The sequence below is a fragment of the Ipomoea triloba genome, chromosome 7 (assembly GCF_003576645.1).
Source record: "Ipomoea triloba cultivar NCNSP0323 chromosome 7, ASM357664v1".
Lineage (NCBI taxonomy): Eukaryota > Viridiplantae > Streptophyta > Magnoliopsida > Solanales > Convolvulaceae > Ipomoea > Ipomoea triloba.
Window position 1 is genome coordinate 24220228 of NC_044922.1, and position 19887 is coordinate 24240114.

The 19887-nt window shown below is 38.1% G+C and overlaps 3 protein-coding genes across 7 annotated transcripts; all 3 read right to left on the reverse strand.

The window, feature by feature from the left end:
• Positions 1–240: 240 nt before the first annotated feature.
• On the reverse strand, positions 241–8179 carry LOC116025864 (histone acetyltransferase GCN5). Its single transcript, XM_031267233.1, has 13 exons — positions 7511–8179; positions 6736–6800; positions 6458–6538; positions 5668–5739; positions 4828–4996; positions 4175–4218; positions 3920–4019; positions 3708–3776; positions 3130–3184; positions 2885–2991; positions 2323–2416; positions 827–968; positions 241–720 (listed from the first exon to the last, which is right to left on the reverse strand). Exons 1-13 carry the CDS (start codon positions 8066–8068, stop codon positions 654–656), a joined length of 1623 nt encoding a protein of 540 aa, XP_031123093.1. The 5' UTR covers positions 8069–8179; the 3' UTR covers positions 241–653.
• A 2361-nt stretch (positions 8180–10540) lies between these two features.
• On the reverse strand, positions 10541–11529 carry LOC116025936 (probable beta-D-xylosidase 6). Of its 2 annotated transcripts, XM_031267317.1 has the most exons (3): positions 11092–11529; positions 10893–10988; positions 10541–10764 (listed from the first exon to the last, which is right to left on the reverse strand). In XM_031267317.1, the coding sequence occupies exons 1-3, from the start codon at positions 11212–11214 to the stop codon at positions 10642–10644; spliced, it is 342 nt and encodes a 113-aa protein (XP_031123177.1). In that variant the 5' UTR covers positions 11215–11529; the 3' UTR covers positions 10541–10641. The 2 variants fall into 2 exon arrangements, 1 of the variants encoding a protein (XP_031123177.1); XR_004099748.1 differs by having other exon boundaries at positions 10541–10988; positions 11087–11529.
• A 1307-nt stretch (positions 11530–12836) lies between these two features.
• Positions 12837–15105, reverse strand: LOC116025650. 4 transcript variants are annotated; one of them, XM_031266961.1, is made up of 4 exons: positions 14762–15105; positions 14143–14637; positions 13853–14048; positions 12837–13708 (listed from the first exon to the last, which is right to left on the reverse strand). In XM_031266961.1, the coding sequence occupies exons 2-4, from the start codon at positions 14533–14535 to the stop codon at positions 13140–13142; spliced, it is 1158 nt and encodes a 385-aa protein (XP_031122821.1). In that variant the 5' UTR covers positions 14536–14637; positions 14762–15105; the 3' UTR covers positions 12837–13139. The 4 variants fall into 4 exon arrangements, with proteins under 4 accessions (XP_031122821.1, XP_031122820.1, XP_031122822.1 ...); XM_031266960.1 differs by having other exon boundaries at positions 14143–14642; XM_031266962.1 differs by having other exon boundaries at positions 13853–14045; positions 14143–15105.
• Between the last annotated feature and the right edge of the window lie 4782 nt (positions 15106–19887).

The window sequence follows — 19887 nt, forward strand, 5'->3', positions numbered from 1 at the left end:
TAATATATTTATACATATAGAAAATAAAACACAGCACATAACTTGTCACTCCATGATGTTACAAATTTAGAGAGGTTGAAATTTGAAATTAAAAAAATACATTAAAACTTGCTATAATAGGGTGAGTGGTAAATGCAAGGGCATTTAACATTTTCCTATAAAATAATACAATAATCATGTATATATATAATATTTACTTACTTATCATGTATATATATAATATTTACTTACTTATTTGAATTGAAGGTATTTAACATAACCTAAAATTTAACTCCAACTAAACTTGTTAATTTTACATTCCTACAATTTCAACGAAACATACAAAGAGTAACCTTACATTCTCGTAAGATCACATCGCCTCTTGAAAAGTAATCCTATTACCAAATAATGTTACATTACATTACCTCTTGAAAAGTAACCCTATTACCAAGTAATCTTACATTACATCCCGTGAACTAAACACTCTCTTAGAGTACAGACTATACAGAGTGTATACTTTTCATGGTGACTTGTGTGCATTAAAATCCCAACATTACCCCATACACAATTCTAGTGCTTCTGCCAGTAACTTTGATCATAATTATGGAAACACTAAGTTTAATAATTTAGAAAGCGGGGCAATAAAGTCTGTCCACTCGTGAAGACCTTGGTAGCTATTGAATTTTATTAACACTAGACTGTAGACCAGCTTGAACTTTGTTTGAGAAATGTGCTTCCAGCCTACAGGTGGTTCATCAGTTTTTGAATGTTTGCAAATATTGGATGAAAAATGATAATAATAAGGAAAAGGCTAGAATGAAATGATAAAAGGGTTCTTGTATAGTACCTGGTTGCACATTTATAGTAAATGGTTTCAGGAGAATTGTAGGTGCGAGCATTGTTAAACATCCTCCTCACATCCGCAACGAACATGTCAAACGTGACATAGTACAGCTCTGAGTCAACCCGCTTTGACATTGTTTTCAAATCTGTTCTCGCCAGGAAAACAAATATATATTTGCAATTTATTAGCAAGGTAAAGAAACAAAGAAAGGAACAGCAATATTAGTGGAGATGACAGCTTCTAGATATGAATCTTGGCTTCACCATGCATTGTACTGCTACAAAGAGGACATGCTAAAAATTCTAGACAGCTATAATTACAAGGCAAATGAACCACCAGAAACCATCCTGTTTGCTACTTTGCAAACGTTTTTTCTTGTTCAGTAAGGTTACTGCAAAGTTGACTCCTATGAATGAATAACCTTTGTAAGCATTAGTACAAAAGAAATACACACCAAGACCAAGACTTCATAGGCATGAAAAATACATCACTTGAAGCATTCAAATGCTCTTCAAGTTGTAAGTAAAAATGTAAGTTTCTTAACACTAACAACAAGGATCTTCTATTTGTCAGGGTTGCCGGTAAAAACAAGAGCAAAAGAGAAATGATAAACTTAGAGATTGAATGCAAGTTCTGTCAATCAGCCCATGTCCACGTGTAAGATAGCATCAAATTTCACTATAGCAGTATAGCCTATATCCAAAAACCAAAGTACAAAGCAGTAGTAATCCCACCTTAATAAAGCCCCAAAGTTCAACCCAAAAGTACACTGGAATAGCAAGGTTGAACAAGACACTCACAAAAAGGGCACTCTCAACTGAGCTCACCCATATATCTCAAAGTGAAGACCAGAGATCCATGGGGTTCAAGATGTAGCTTGGTGGTAAACTATGCCCCTATTCGGGGAGTAGGCCTCAGGTTAAATCCCTGTTCCCCTGTCTACCACCAGATGTACCAAAAAATTATAATAGGGCCACATCATAGGTACATGATGTCACAGTTAGCTCCTAGAATGAGCATAAGTTCATCTAGAAGCATGTGCCAAAATTTGGCATATATACTAATGCCCAAAGCAACATTTCCAAATACATAACACAAAGAGAGCATTTTGTATGTGTTTTGACCAACCTATATTGAGCTCAACATTCATGCATAATTGCATAAAATCAGCATTCACATCAAAAGCTCTAAAACTCATCCACTGTGTGAGTGTATTTGGTTTAGGTTTGATGTTAATTATACTAATATTAAAATTATTTCCTGACACTATTCAAATGTAGTTTAACCAATTGTTATGCTTTGCATATATGAGACCTCAGGCTCCAAGAATTGTCTACTGGGGCTAGGACTTTCTAGGCTCTATTCAATAAAACAGTTCACCAATAGATTTATCCATGTCCGGGAAAATGAAAAGAGGAATAAATGACATCAAATTCTTAAAGATGCCACACTACCAAAATAACAAGAACAATTTTAGAAACCAAGGAAACTGAATATACCCATTGGATCCTTGATGATCTCATAATAATCAGGGACATCCCGTGCATCAACTGGTTCCTTGAATGGCCAAGCATCAGGATGGTCATGCATAGCCTGCTCAAAATAGAGAGCATCACTAACAACGGGCAACTATATCCGAATAGGGTTTGCATAATGGCAACAAAAATATGGAGGCTCTCTCTTTTCTTTTTAGGTTTATTGTTAATACTATTAATCAAGCTATAGAGACTCCAGAACATGCAAAAGATAAGACACCATGAAAAATTTTTGAGGGAAAGAAATAATGTTTGGTTTGCTCCTTATAGCAATCCCGACCACAAAGAAATAAGGGCAAATAACCAATCAATTTCCCTGAGACATGCCTACTGTCAATCTTATTAAAGTCCTTACACATAAGAGAATTTACTCTGTATATGCTTTTCAGTGACTACCTTAATTATAATCCCAAATAAAGAAACCACCTAAACAATTTAGGACGGAAACCTCAACTTCCATCAATAAAAACCTATAACATAGTAAAGATATGGAGTAGTGGACAAACAAGAATATTAAGAGACTTACCTTTACAAGTGAGCGCATGAATGCTGTCAATGACTTCTGATCTGACAACGAGTTCATTGTTTTAAACCGAGAATAACCATATTGATCAATGGTCCACCCAGCTTCTCCTATTACATGGAGTTTTTATTAGGATCTAGAAGTGAGGGAAGTGCCAAGCATGCAGTCAATCCAATCACAAATCTTCACTTTCAAGTTTCAAAAGAAAGAAAGGGAACTAGATATGTTGAAGAATGTGCTGAACTTACTTAAACCAGCAATATCCTCGACCTTGAAGGCTTTTTTGGGAATACCTGCTTCCTTCTGAAAGAATCAATTAAGTTCAGAGTCACTATCACCTAAATAAGAATAATAAAGATCACTCAACATCAAATCTAAGAAGACCCCAAGAATAAAGATTGCCACTAACACATGCAAATAATAATCATAAACCAGGGTTTAGTTTCTTTCCTTTTTCTGATTGTATAATCCAATACATGCCTGAAGAAAATAGAGGCTTTTATCCCTATAGAATGTGACACAGCACCACTTTAGTCCCTTGTTACTGTTAAACATATATAACTCTAGAGTTTAGCATTGCACTGACACTTTTAGTCCAATAACACTATTGGTTTACCTCTTTAACTTCATTTGCTTTTCTTTTTAACACAAATACCTGAAACTATAATAAGGCAACATTTTGGTTCCTAAATAAAAATCAAATCTCCACAAAAAAAAAAAAAAAGATTGAATCCACTCCAAATTATACAGAAATACATGGAGCAACACATTTATTAGTAACAAACGGAATTGTTTGAAGATACTAAGCCCGGATGAGTGCATATACCTTGTGAAAATCAATTCCTTGGTAGACAATGTGACAATTTGAAAGTTCTCGTATCTTTTCATCAATTGCCTAGCATCATCAAATACAGCATAAAAGTAAATCATAGTCACCGTTATTTCCCATTGTTTGACTCCTAACAAGTAGATATAGTATTACTTATTCCAGGAAAATAAGTGGAATTCTCAACCACAATACCACCTGGATCATTTTACCTGCCTCTGACGGCGTATCATGGTAGATAAATCAGTATAAGGGAGCTTTGGATCTATTTTGCATTCCATAAGGATTCCTCCATCGTAATCTTTAATGTACCTGGGAAATTAAGAATTGATAGAAAACCATATGAACAATGGACTGGTAAGCAGCATCTTAATAACATCATGATGATAAGATAAAGCTCCAATATTTACTTTACAATGAGGATTACCAGAATGGAATACATTACACATAAACTTGGGAAAACATACCCTTGCCAACGTTCTTTCTCCAAATATATCTCCTTTGTAAACCCCTAAAATACAAAAAAGAACCAACTTTCAAATTGCCAACTCATGTGTAGAGAGTGGATGCCAAATCAAAGGGATGAGAAAGAGAAACGCACTGTGAGAAATCAATCCCCATAATTACAGAAAAATGTCAAGGAAAGTTCTTATTGAAAGACATATGGAGTGTCATTCAACAATAACACATATAGTCATATAGGGTTTTCAATGTACTCAGATTTACTATGACATTGTTGCTGACCAAGTGAAAACATAGGTAACACTAGTTTGAACTTAAATTGGATTCTCCATTCATAGATTATGATTTAAAGGACCAATAATAGAATAACACAAGATAATATCCTGGGCTACATATATAATTATATCAATGTTAACATTCTTCTATAAGTTTCTTATGGTAGCACAGTTAACATCTTTACTTTTGGGTGATTTGGCAAAATACATGTGAGTGGGAGTATATGAATGACTTGTGGTAAAATACAAATAAGAATTGTACATAAGAGTTTGAGTAGATTGGAAATATTCATATTTTTCCCAAATGGAATTTATGCTGAAATTGACATGGGGATTCCCTATTAAACAATAGTACCATAAAAGAATATAGACATTTGCAGCACCTGTTTGACAAAGTAACCAACAGCATTATTGTCAGCATATGTGAGAAAGTGCGTTAGGCCATCATCATCACGTGCAAACTGTTTTAAGTGGTTCATGAGTCTGGTGCCATAGCCCTTAACTTGCTCATCTGCAGTAATAGCACAGAACGCTATCTCCCCAAACTTCTGGCTACAGCATCCAATGGAAAGAATCAGTAAGAAAGATTCTTATACGAATACAAACAAATATCTTCACAAACTCAACATATTAAACTTCCTATTCTTGATTTCTTTTAAGGGGTGTTCAGTTCATGGAATGTTAGATTGATGGAAATGTCAAATTCTTGAATTTGGGTGAAGAGAAAGCTCTTCATCCAGATCCAGAGGTCTAGACAAAGAGTCTCTTCGTCTACATCTTCGTCAGGGGGCTGATGAAGAGATTTTTCTCTTCTTCAAACCTCTAGAAGAAGGGGTGAAGAGAAGATAGTAGCATTTCCATCAAGATTTGACAGCGGAGTTTCGGCTGGTGGTGTTCCTAGCATTGGAATTTTTCAGATTTGCAATCTTCTTCATTAAATAAGAGGGATTAAAAATAAAAATAATATTAATAGTCAACATGGAAATAAGCCTCAATTTTAATACAGAAATCTGAGTTGGGATTTACTAGAATTTAACTGGCAAAAAAAGGTTAAAAAAAGAGCCATTGTATTTCTTCTTTTTTCAAGTTCAAGCTTTTATTTGAGTTTGAGGGCCCTTGTACTTTTCTTAAAAGTTCAGAGGGTTATTTGACCCTTCCTCCCAAAAAACAAAGGACACAAATACTGTTTTATACTCCAAAAGAATTATAACCAAATATTGTACCTTACATAAGGACGGTATGTTATTCCACCAACCACCAGATTACGTCTAATGACCATCACAGATTTATGATTTCTGCATCAGATATCAGTGCAAAATTATTATTATTTAAAAAAAAAAAAAAAAAAAAACATTGAAAACATCAGTAAACTATTAGGTGGATGCTAGAGCTATAGGAAGGCACAATCAGCATAAAGAGACAAACTACTGGCTCCAAACAAGGAGTCAACCATATGTCATTAACTTCAGGTACCATGCTATCTAATTCTACAGTGAGTACAATATGACAAATTTTGTAAAGCTCTTAATCATCAAAATTTTTGCAGGGTTAAAATTTGGAAGGTAGATACTGGCATGCAAACTGAACTTAATATTATGACCTCTTCCCAATTGGGTAGTAAGTTTGAACCAAGGGTATTTTCCAGATGCATTCACATGAATTCAAATTCCCCCTTAACAGTAAGGTACTGTGACACTGTAATTTTTTTTTTTTTTCCACATTCCTATAAGCCATAATGTATTCTTGTCTACCTAATTGAAAAGCAAAAAAGCAGTGGGAATGTGGGATCCCAAGAATTATTCCTATATTTTATTATTTTTATTTAAGATAATTGTCTAACAGAGAATCATACAACAATTGAATACCTACTTGTAGATTTTATACCAGATGAACCTCAAGGACACCCCAAAATTAAGAACCACCCATCCACATTCTAACAGATAGACCAAGGTCTCATGACATTGAAAAAGATGCAGTAATTCAAACACATTGAGAAACATTCATTGAACATACCTGTCCATTACAAGACGAACTATGTATTCCTTAGGCATGTTAGGTAATTGCCTGGCAAATATGTTCTTCAATCCTATCAACCTGAAGAAAGCCAATATATTACACTCCTTGAGATTTATTAGACTGGAATCCCAATATACTAAAAGGTTTTGAGCCTTTTCTCTTATTTCATTAGGCTAATTTTGTATGCAGTAGAAATTACATATCTAACCTTTTACAATCCTTGTCAGACTAATACAAAAGTTTATGTTTAAAATAAAAACAGAAACATCATATACCAAACCATGTGCTCATCGATACCATCATTTGAAACACATACAAACTTGAGTCTTCCTGCTTCCTCCTGCAAATATTTTGAAAAATTATTGCTGACAATAGCTACAGTGATAAGAAAGCTCTAAACACTAACAATGCAGTTACTGGCAATATCTTTAGCAAACAAAAAAGTTAATCAATTGCAATCAGAACTAAGAATACCTACCTTAACATATTTGACATTCTTTTCCTATCATTCTATCAAGATATATCAGAAAAGTACAGTCATAAGCAATTACACATCTTACATTTATAATGCACCATAGCTTGATTGATGAAAGACTTACTTTTCCCCACCTATTCTACCACATAGGTGGTCAGGTCTGACACTAATTAAGGGATTAACATGAGATTGCTTTACCATAAAGCATGAGCATACAGATTCATAGTGTTCATCAGGAGATCCATGATCATAAGTTATCTTCTTGTTTTTTTTTCTCCTAATACTGCTTAGTACTGTTGTAGCAAAGCAAAATAGTAGAGAAGCTATTAAGAGTAATCAAGATAAAACTAACAGCATAAACTGACTCTATGTAGGAGATTCCAAGGTTCAATCCTCATTCCTCTATGATATAACAAAAAGAAAGAAAGACAAAATTCACTTACTGACCCCAGCAATGTAAGAATTTATTTCATTTATTCAAGATTGCAAACAAAGAAAGAAAAAGCAGTAGAGTATTAATAATTGAAGAGCCTGAAAACAAAGCAAAATAGATAAGTTAGAAAACAATGAGTTACCTCTCTCTTTAAGCTCTCTTCCCTTGCAATGTAGGCCCCACTTGTCTGTAAGTTTTCAGTAAAAATATTCTTCATAGTTTCATCCTTCACCACGGCACCTGAAACAGAAGCAGCAGGAGGTGGAGCCCCGGAATTACCGGAACCACCACTTCCGGCGTCTTTTGCCACCTGAACAGGCTCAACTTTTACAGAATTCTCCGTCTTGAGCTTAGTATTCCTAGCTAACGGCGCCACGCTGTTCTCCAACCGTGAGGCCGTGAAAGTGCGCATTGAAGAGTCATCATACTCCTCATCGTCGTCGGCGACTTCCTCGGATTCGTCTTCGGAGTCGGAGTCAGCGCCCCGAGCGCTGATGCTCTCCAAGTCATCATTGGAGGTCAGCGCACCGTCACGCGTGTCGGAGAAAGAGGAAGGGAACGGAGGCGCGTGGTCGTCAGACGCCAGCTTGCGCTTGTGGATAGATGACGTCGCGGAGGCCGACGCGGAGTGTGAAGGCGATGGAGACTGTGAGCTCCTTGAACGGACCGGCGCTGTTAGGTGGGAAGAATGCGTGTCCATACCAGACTAGCTGTGCCTTCCGATTGGACTCGATGGTATTCAAAAATCAACTTGCAAATTAGGGTTTAAATTAGGGTTTTGCCTTTGGGGTAAATTGAATTGAGATTCAGTAAGAAGGAAACGGTGATAGAACTTAGGGTGCGTTTGGTTCGCACATGGGAATCGGAATCGGAATGGGTATCAAATACTTGGTAAGGGTAATGGGTTTTGGTGAAAGTATTTAGCATGTTTGGTAGTTGGGTGGAATGGGAATGATTATTAATAGTTGGGGAAGAAATGATGAAGGGAGATGAAACCCTTATTTAATAAAGGTATGGGTTTTGCCATTAATGGGGTATTCCAAACCCATAGTAACATTCACAAAACATATCAACCAAACACTAACAATCACTTTGATACCCATACCTTATGTCTAAACCCCCCAACCAAACACACCCTTGGTGTATTTCTGTTGGTTGACCATTTAAGAGGAGGGTATTTGTGTCAATTCAATCGGTCTAAAAGGGAATTCATTCTTTACATTTGATCTTTGACTTTTAAACTTTTGTAACATTTGATCCTCTCACATAATTTTTTATCACCAGTAACTAAAGTTGTTTCTCTATGTTATTGAACATGAGTACATAATAATCAAGTGATTTATCTTGAAAGACAAAATTATTATTTTTATGGCATTTTAAACTAAAAAATTTGGCTATCGGTGATCGAACATTTGACAAGAGGACCAAATGTGATAGGATTTTAAAAAGTTATGGGATTAAATTTGAAAAAGTTAATAGTCAGAGACCAAATATGAAATGATCTAATAGTCGTGTGACCAAAAATAGAAAATTAATAATCGAAAATCAAATGTGAAAATGATTCAATAGTCATAAGACCAAAAGTGGAAAAAAAAAAATCACTATTTGGGCCTCCAATGCGTACGACATAATAATAAAGTGAGATTTAATATCGATTTTCGTTTTTTTAAATATCAATTTTCGTTTTTAAAATAATAGTTTTGTAATTTTTAGTTATTAACTTTAAAATTAGTGCCAAGTATCTTATTATCTTAGTCATTATTGTTACTTTTCACCAAGAAGGTTTCATATTCAAGATTCATCTCAATTAGGGTTGGCTTTCACTTTTAGCCCCTGGTAGAGTGTAGAGTGATAAATGTGTAGGAAATTCTTTCTACGTTTATTTGCATGGAGCTTAGAAGGATTTGATAATTATTAAAAGCAAAGCTTCAAGTATATTGGAAGAAAATCTTTGTATGATGGATAAAAATAAAGAACATGGTTTTCTTGAATCAAATAGATGTGTTAATAATGAAACTTGGAAGGTTTGAAGTTGGAGGAGATGATTTTTCTCATTAGATTCTATCATTAGAGAGAACAAATATATAAAGCATAGAGACAGTTTGTTTTTCAAAACAGAAAATGATGACAGGGTTGGGTGGCGATTCAATAGTACCATTGAGTAAACCCATTGGTATTGCCACCGTTCTGCCAAGAGTTACGAGCTTGACTAACAAGTTTAGTAAGCCTTTTAAGTAGCACCATTGTTCTTCACATCTTTTCAGTACTAATGGATCAATTCAATAGGCCTATTGAACTCGTTGGTAGTATCGTTGACTTGTTGACTCAGACTATGATGATTAGCAACGCACTTATTTAACAGGGTCAATAGACTCGCTGAATAGTACCATTGGTCCCCAACTTTTCCTCCTATTAAGATGTTTAAAAGGGATTTTTAAACAATTTAACCCAAAAAAAAAAAAAAGAAAAAAACATTTTCAAACACTTGACTCAAAACTCATGTTGAAAAATAAATTAAAAAATTTTTTGGTAGAAGATTATAATGAAATTTAGAAGAAGGATATCAAACTTAAAATATCATAAAAAGAATAAAAATATTTTCAACCTTGTACAAAATAAATTTTAAATCTTGAGTTCTTCTTTTTCCCAACTTGATCATGGAAATACAAAAACAATTGACAACTAATTTGTTATCATCAAAAGCAAAACTAGAAGGCACAAGGCCAACAATGATGAATCCTATTATGAAACTTTATTCTTAATTATTTTCTTACCTTAATACAATTGTTTATCATTTGATTCAATTGTATTCTTTATCGTTATCGAATTAATAATGCTAGCTTGTTAAATTCATGTTTGATGCATGTATTTACGGTAGAGATATCCTCTATATGTGTAGATCCCACACGATTTGAACGAATGGAATGGGAATAAGGGCTAAATTGGTCACTGAACGTAACGCGAAAGTGCAATCAGGCCACTCAACCAAAAAAACGTGCAATTACGTCACTAAACAGCGCAAATCCCTCCGAATTCACCTACTAGCTGGTTTTCACGCCTTCTTTCCGGTTGTTCGCTGACATGGCTGATTACTTGGCATTAGTAATTGTTTTTTGTTTATTTTCCTTAGTTTTTGTTGCTTCCAGCATGTAAGAACACAAATCCAAATATAGAATCACGAATAAGAGGAATATGGAAGTGAGAAATGATTCAATTTTATAGTTTGGCATACCAAAAAAGAAAATTGAAGAATGAAGAAGAGAGATAGATAACTCATGAAAGGATCTTGAAGCTGGAGAGAAATGGCGTCGTTCTTGACAGACACTCTGCATCAACATTTCCACTGTCGGCGATGAGGTAAGGGAGAACGTCCTCGAGAACCTTGTCGACGTTTTCCTGAGTGAGGTCGAATTGGTCAGATGAGTACAGACCTCCATTGTACACCGCCCTTGCATCTCTCCCAATCACCTTCAGTACAGTAGTTAACAACAAATAAAATTAATTACTTGAAGAAGAAAACAAACCTCTCCAGGACTGGGGTCTCTACATATTGGTGTCCAGAACGTGAGCCCCAAAGTTTGACCTCCATTGTACACTGCCCTTGCCTCTCTCCCAATCATCTTTAGTAGTTAACAACAAATCAAATTAATTAACAAATCACATTAACACTAATTGAAACGAGCTGAGAGTTGGATCTGTAAATTGATTGATAAATCACATTACAAGAGGCCGGTTTTCGTGAAAAGAGGCGGCAGTGAGGATGACTTGAGGGAAGCTGGTGGCGATGCTAATCAAAACACTCAATGAAATGCAGCGCCTCCGATACTTACAGATCTGTGGTCGCATTTCAACGCGAGCTTCGTGACCGAATTGAATCGCGAAAAAAAATTGAAGGAACCGCGGTGGCGAGCTCTATCTGAGCGCGCAGCAAGAGACGGTGTCGGATCTGTCCTTCAATCTGGAGCCACCGACGGCACACGAGGGAGCACTGCTTATGGTCGCCGGAGTTAAGAGACTGAAAAATGATAGATTTTTCAGTGCCCTGCATCGGCATAACCATAGCAGTAGAGTCAATTTTTTTCTGGTGGCTGTGATGTTGAGCTCCGGCGGCTGTGGAAGCAAATTGGGCCATCCACAGCAGACCATAAGAAAATTGGGAAGAAAGAAAAACATTGGGCATCCTATTTTTTGTTGTTTTGCTCAACTCCCTAACCAGGTCATCAACCAAGTCAGCCAGGTCAGCAATTAATGCCAAGTAATAAGCCATGTTAGTGGACAACCGGAAAGAAGGCGTGGAAACCGGCTAGCAGGTGAATTTGGAGGGATTTGTACTGTTTAGTGACGTAATTGCACTTTTTTTGGTTTAGTGGCCTGATTGCACTTTCGCGTTACGTTCCGTGGCCAATTTGACCCTTATTCCAATGGAATGCAACCCTAGAGATAAGATATATAACATCAATCCTCAATGTTCAAGTCAAATTGTTCCGTATGACTCATAAATCTTGAATGCATTTTTTGAGGTTTTTTAATTTAGAAGAGATTATGATTAATTAACACAGGAATTAGTTATTAATACTATTGAGAAAAATATTAACTTAAATTAAGAGGTCTCACTATCTTAAGCATATGCCTTATTTTGCACATTTATTTATTATGGTCAATGAAGTCACAAGGTGATTCATAAATTCAAGTACCCTTTATTCAGTGGATTTTTTTTTTTGAAAATTTTCATTGGATGATTTCTTTAACTTTGTCTTAAATTCTTCTTGCTTGCCTTGTTGTTGATTAGTATTTTGTTTTATTTTAATTGATTCATCATCATATATTTAGACTAAATAATAAAATCATAGTTAGTACTAATTTACATTATTCTAACACATAATGTACGTTATTCTAATTTATAAAGTTTAGTGACGCCGTTTTGGTAGAATAACTTATAAAGTTTAGTGACGCCGATTTGGACCATGATAAACGACGATGATCCACACAATACTTGCCTTGTTGTAGATTAGTATTTTGTTTTATTTTAATTGATTCATCATTATATATTTAGGCTAGATAATAAAATCATAGTTAGTATTAATTTACATTATTCTAACACATACTAATTTACATTATTCTAACACATACTAACACCATAATTTACATTATTCTAACACATACTAATTTACATTATTCTAACACATACTAACACATAATGTACGTTATTTTATAATGTACGTTATTTTATATTCAGCGTATAAAATTCAGATGTTCCACCATAATCTTCTGGTCCAAAATGTAAGTTCCAAAAAATGTTTTTGTTCTGGTCCAAAATGTAAGTTCCAAAAAATGTTTTGTTCTGGTCCAAAATGTAAGGTCCAAAAAATGTTTTGTTCTTATCCAAAATGTAAGGTGGAGCCTTGCCTGACAAAGGAGAAAAATATACAACAACCACAAGAGGAAAAACACTAAATAAAATCAAACAATAGGTTATTAAGATCAATCAATATTATTGATGTCACACACCAAAATGTCAGAGTTACACAACCCCTATTCTTCACTACTGCCACTATTACTACTAGTGATCGTATTGCATTAACACTTAGTACCCTTACATTAAAAGGTGAAGGGCATTACTTGATCAAAACATACTTAGGCCAAGACATATAATACTTGGACTGCATTCTATAGTGCCCCAAATACCAAAACCCAGGGGCAGAAAACAAGAAAAAAAAAAATATTATTAGTATACTAAAACACAGAGACCATTGAATTGAAGCTCCAAAACTTCAAGCCTTCTCTTCAATCAAAGAAGATAAACCAGTCATTTTCTTCCCTCCATTCACTTTAGTCTCCTGTGCTTCACCTACACCCATCTCCTTATCATCATCTTCACCATAAGGTTTGGACTTGGAAGTTCCCTCTCCAAACATCAGCACCTCAAACTCACTGCAACTCTCATCATCTTCCTTCCTACTACTCGGCTTCGGCTTTCCCACTTTCAAGTTAGCTTCACACAAACACACACTCTCCTCCTCCACCTTCAAACAAGTCTCTGCCTTTGAAGATGTCAAGTCAATTCTAGTGTAGGGAGAGAACCATTTGGCCTTGACATACTCAGCTTGTCTCCATGGTGGAACAGGCATACCTTTCTTCTTCAAACTTTGCTTAGCTGCCTCAGATACTATAGAAATGATCTTTTGCAGGCGATCGCATTTGCCCACAAAAATATTGGGCAATGCTTGAAGAACTGACTTGTAAGTTTTTGTGGACCTAGCTATTTCAAACTCTGATCTGAACTCTATGTCGATTACCAATCGTTCTCCTTGAATTACCACATCAATGTATTCATAATCACCTGCAAATTCAATTCATATCTTCACAGCCGTACATTTTAATAAACAGATATATCTATAGAGTAGTGTATTTTAATAAAGCATGCCTGCCTAACACAATCAATTCCCAAAAAATCCAATTTCAGTGTTAAGAGGGTAAAAATTACCAGCAGGTATACAAGCAGATTTCTCCCATTTAGATTGACAGATAGAAGCATCGTATCCAAGAGCTATGAGGCCATCCACTATGATCTTCCGGCAGACATGATCCTTTCGCTTGCAAATCTTCTTCTTCTCAATGATCTTAGTTGTGTCTGCCAAGAGGTTTCTCTCTGATACAATCACACAAGCCACCAAACTCTGCTGCATAAAAAGAAATGTTTTCAGTAACATTTAGTGATAAGCAGGGGTCTTAAACTGATTCACAAGCGCAGAATACTATATTCATGTAAATTACTTTCAGAATTTCACATGCATCCGCAGAGGAGGAGTTATTGCTCGATTCACCGAAGCAATTGCATGAATCGGCAGCATCTTCCTCAGAGTCCGTACAGTTTTTGTTGAGGCAATAGCATCGGTTCCGACTGCATCGATGCTTCTCCTCACTTTCCTCGATGAAATTCTGAACCATCTTAGCCAAGCAAACGGAGCTGGGCTCGAACTCATCCGAGGCATCTTTGTTGCAGCTCGGCTCCTCACAACCGGCCGGCTTCTCCCCCGACAGAGTCCTCAGAAGAGCAGGAAATTGCCTCTCGAAAAGCCGCTTGAACCGCGACTTAGCCACAGGCTTAACCGGTTCATATCCAGACGGTTCTTTAGGTGAGGTGAAATCTATAGGCTGAATCCTCATGGAACCACCGATGCAAAATCACTTGTGATATTTCACTCCCTCCACTCCATCGGAGCCGAAGCTTAGTCAAATTACCCCCAAATATTTACTTCTACCTAATTTCTATTCTAGAGCAAGAAATTATTAATAAATTAAAAGATGTTTGAAGACACAGAAACAAGCAGTTGTATATCTATGATCTCCGAACGTCCAAAATTGGAGAGGGTTGGGCGGAAAGCAAATATACCTTTATCTTTCGGAATACCGGTGTTCTAAGGTAGGAATAACTTGGAGTCTGAGTTGAGAGGAAACAGTCGTCCTTTGTTTAGGGTTTAGAAAGAAGACGCGACTAGAAGCAAGGAGTTCGCCGATTTCGGTACGATGGTCGGCACTCCAGCGCTAGAAAGCACGATCCTTCGACGGAGTATCCATATCTCCGGCGACAGAATCGATTTGCCGATTAAGGAATATCGACTCCTCACCTACTTTCAGATAGAGAATTGGTAAACGAATAATATCTGAACAGTGAGAGAGAGAGATGGAGAGAGAGAGAGTTTTAGCGGTGGTTGAACGGTTGTTATGAGAACCAGACGGCAAAGCGAACCAGGAAATGATCGTCCAGATTTGATAATTTAAAGATAGGAAAATGAGGGAGGAAAATTAATAATAATAATAATAATAATAATAAATGGCGACTTGGAGGAGCGGCGACACGTTAGCGGATGTGACCTGAAGAGGGGCACGTGTCGGCTTGTGAGCTGCGTTGTTGTGGAGATCGCACGTAGACGACGCCACGTGCTGGGAGGACGGATGAAATATTGAAATGCCGAAAATAGGCTTGGTGTTTGTGCCTCCTGGCAGCTCCTGCACACACCACACACCACACTGCAGTTTGCTGGTTGCCCAAAGTCCTAGGTTGTCGACAGGCCTTTTTCCAAAAATTTCTCTGCTCACTCAGGTGAGATTTTGGATAATTCTTTTTGAAGATTAAATCAAGTCCCAAGGGGAAGAAGATAGACAACCGCAAATTATTCTGTGGAACCTGGTCCATCTTGTAAGGTAAATTTAGGTTCAAAATCATCATTTACATATTAAATGTTTACATTTTATATATTGAATGTTTATCGTTAAATGTTTACAATTTATATATTAAATGTTCACTATTCATATACTAAATGGATATTGGTCAACCTTGCAAGGTGGACTCGGGTCCATGGTATAACTATTGGTAGACAACCACTCCAAACAACCCGTCATAGAACTAGATTGCCTAGCTAACGTATGAATAACCTGATTCACTTATTATTTAACAAAAGTAATAAATACACGAGAGAAATCACTCAATAATTGTAGCGAAATGTTATTTTCTAAGAAGGGTTCAACTTCTACTTTCTAGCAATAAGGTGTGTGGGGTGGGGGTGGGGGGGGGGGGTGGNGGGGGGGGGGGGGGGGGGGGGGGGGGGGGGGGGGGGGGGGGGGGGGGGGGGGGGGGGGGGGGGGGGGGGGGGGGGGGGGGGGGGGGGGGGGGGGGGGGGGGGGGGGGGGGGGGGGGGGGGGGGGGGGGGGGGGGGGGGGGGGGGGGGGGGGGGGGGGGGGGGGGGGGGGGGGGGGGGGGGGGGGGGGGGGGGGGGGGGGGGGGGGGGGGGGGGGGGGGGGGGGGGGGGGGGGGGGGGGGGGGGGGGGGGGGGGGGGGGGGGGGGGGGGGGGGGGGGGGGGGGGGGGGGGGGGGGGGGGGGGGGGGGGGGGGGGGGGGGGGGGGGGGGGGGGGGGGGGGGGGGGGGGGGGGGGGGGGGGGGGGGGGGGGGGGGGGGGGGGGGGGGGGGGGGGGGGGGGGGGGGGGGGGGGGGGGGGGGGGGGGGGGGGGGTAACACAAGGTTACCTACAAAAAATAATAGATTTTGGCTTGACATCGCTAAAAATGGCTCGCGATATTTCACCATTCGATTTTCACGTTACATTTCAATTATTTATATTTTCTCATAAAATCGGTTATGTTGACCTATCGACTAACTACTTCCGGTAGTCATAAAACCAAAATTTAATGTTATAGTCTATGATTCTGATCCCACTATAAAAAACCTCAGAATATTCAAACTCAACACAACATGGGAGTCAATATCAATCTAGTTCAAGAATTTAAATGCATGAATCCACAGAAGAACAAAATGAGTGATATTTAAAATAGAAGAAAAGTTTCTCTAAGTGGCACAAACATTCTTAACATCTGCTACACGAGAGGCCTATGACATTTCTCAATTGTTGTGATCATGCAAGAAGAGGGTGGAAATGACATAATGGTGTTTCTGAATGATCATTCGGGTTGGTAGTTGTTGGGGTGGTTATGGCCGAACAAATCAGAAAATTATGCGTTGAAATTCTTAAAAGTACAAGAATTTGTGAAATGGATAAGGTAGAGAATGACGTTGAATTCTTAATAGTGGTATGTGGTGCGCTAAGTACAGATCTGTGGTGCATATAGAAATGCTTGACAGTGCATTTGGACTCAAAGCACCATTAAGAATATTTAAGCTAAGTGCACTATCAACCATATTTAAGCTAAATGCACCATCAAGCATATATAAATGCAACATCCATTATATGAAATTACCAAAATGTCACCACATTTTACCTCGATACTAGCATTTGGTGGTGCACTAGTGCATCATAGAGCAACCCTAATGCACTGCACACCACTCCTAAGTGCACCATAGGCGACCACACAACCACACGGGAAGGTCAGCAGCACAAACCATGCCTTATATATGTGTGTGTGGGGGGGGGGGTGGGTTTCAAATGCGAACAATTTCCTCTTGTAAAAAGTGAAGAATAGTCTCAACCATTCATCTTGATTCATTAATGATTGAGGGTTTTATTTTTTTTAAAAAAAAATACATGCTAAATTTTATATTTATAAAACTAACCTGCCACATTTTCCATTTTTTTTCAAAAATCATCGTTGATCTACCTAAATGAATGGATTAGATTAGTCATCACTTTTCACATAGGAGTTTGTCCCTGCTTGAGCCCTCATACATATATATATATATATATATATATATATATATATATATATATATATATATACACATATATATATATATAGGATTATATGAGATCACTTGTTTAGGTAAGATCGTGAGATGAGATCTTGTGCATCCATGTAATAATTTAATGGTATAGATTGAGTTAAAATTCTAAGTTGAAGTGTGTGTGAACGGTGATAAAATGTGTGCAAACGGTGATTAAGTGTGTGTGAACAGTGATTAAATGTGTGCGAACGGAGTATGTGTATCAAACAATCTAGACCATTAAAATTTTTTAGATTGATATACAAGATTTGATCTCAAAATATATTAATGGTATAGATTGATAAGATTCCAAGTTGAAGTGTGTGCGAACGGTGATTAAATGTGTGCGAACGGAGTGTGTGTGTCAATCAATCTTGACCATTAAAAAATATTACATGGATGCACAAGATCTAATCTCACGATCTTACCTAAACAAGTGATCTCATTGGAATCCTATCCCATATATATATATATATATATATATATATATAGGGTGAAAAGAGGTGCCTAAGTAAAAAATTGGTTAAAATTGAAATATAAGTCGTTGATATGTCCAGATCAATCGTTCTTTCAAAAAAAAATTTGCACTTGTAATAATCCTTGTACACATGAAGAACAAAACTTGTGCACTTGAAGAACAAAATTTATGCATCTGAAGAACAAAACTTATTCAACTGAAGAACAAAACTTGTGCACATAAAGAGCAAAACTTGTGTACCTTAAGAACAAACCTTGTGCACTTAAAGAACAAAACTTATGCACATGAATTACAAAACTTGTGTACTTGAATAACTTTATGTACCTGAAGAACAAATAAAATGTTTGCACCTGAAGAACAAAACTTATGCAATTTAATTTTTTTTTTTTTAAAAAAAAAACCAAAATGCCACCATATTTTTTAAAACTTAGATCACTCTATGCACTTGTAGTATAACATTTGTGCACTTGAAGAACAAAACATATTTATCATAATAACAAAATTTGTGCACCTGAATAACAAAACTTATGCACATGAAGAACAAAACTTATACACCTGAAGAACAAAACTTATGCACCTGAAGAATAAAACTTGTGCACCTAAAGAACAAAACTTGTTGATGGGTAAATACGCACAAAGGACTGACCCGTATAGCCACTCCGACAAGAAGTCACCCGACCAGTCCGTCATAGCCATCAACCCGACCGGAATAAATCACTTGTGATCAACCGTACCGCCCGTATCGATAGGCCTTGTGACAAAAATGCTCTCGGATCACCCTTGGAGTCGCCCCGACGGAAACACACCCGACCGGTCTACCGTAGGATGACCGGTCTACGGTAGTATGACCGGTCGGTCAACAAGCTGACGCAACCTTCAAGCTGAAACCTTATCTTACACAACAAGTAAAGCAGTCCAACTTGCGCCTGCAGGCCGGCGATTGACAACTTGCGGCTCTACAACCTCGACCAGTCAACCTACGCGTAGCCTGCAGAGTGACCGCCTGACCAAGCCAACAAGAAGACGCCACGTCAAGCCACTTGCAGTTGGTGCATTAAATGCGTAGACCGACTTGATTTAGTATAAATAGGAGGGGTCTCCCCCTCACTTATAATCTCCATCTGATTGTAACCACTACTACGCACTACTTGTAATCTCACCCTACAACATCAATCTATATCACGGTCTACACCCCGTGTAACCGTTCGCTCGTAATTCCCGCTCTGTAATTGCAACCTGACCACCCTACAATAGCAGCCTGCGCTATACCAAGCGGCCCGCTCGTAATCACTTACCGATCGGGATATTACTCAGCCTCGGACTGCCCGGTCGCCCTACGGTAGACCTACCGGCTGACCTACGAGCGCTCTCCCACTTATTCACAAACATTCGTATTCGTAGTGTAATCGTAACCCCCGGTTCCATTTACGCTATCATTGGCGCCGTCCGTAGGGACCCGAGCAAGACACTCTGTCTGTCCCGTTAACTTTTTCACCTTGCTTGTTTAAGATGGCCACCAGCAGGAGGAGTCGGAGTCAGGGCTACGTGCAGAGGGAAGGCTCAAACCGTCAGGTTGGACACCACCCCGACAATGTGGCCGAAACACTCCCCGAGGATGATCTACGTCGACAGTTGGACCGTTCGAGGGGCTTGATGAACGAGCTCACCTCCAACCACGCAAGACATGATGCACGAACCACCCAATCAGTCGGTCAGAATCCGGACCAGCCAGCTGGAAACACAAATTTCCACCCCGCCATTTCACTACCGACGAATGGCGCAACCAACCCAAATCTTCATATACCGATCGCGTACGCTATGCTACCC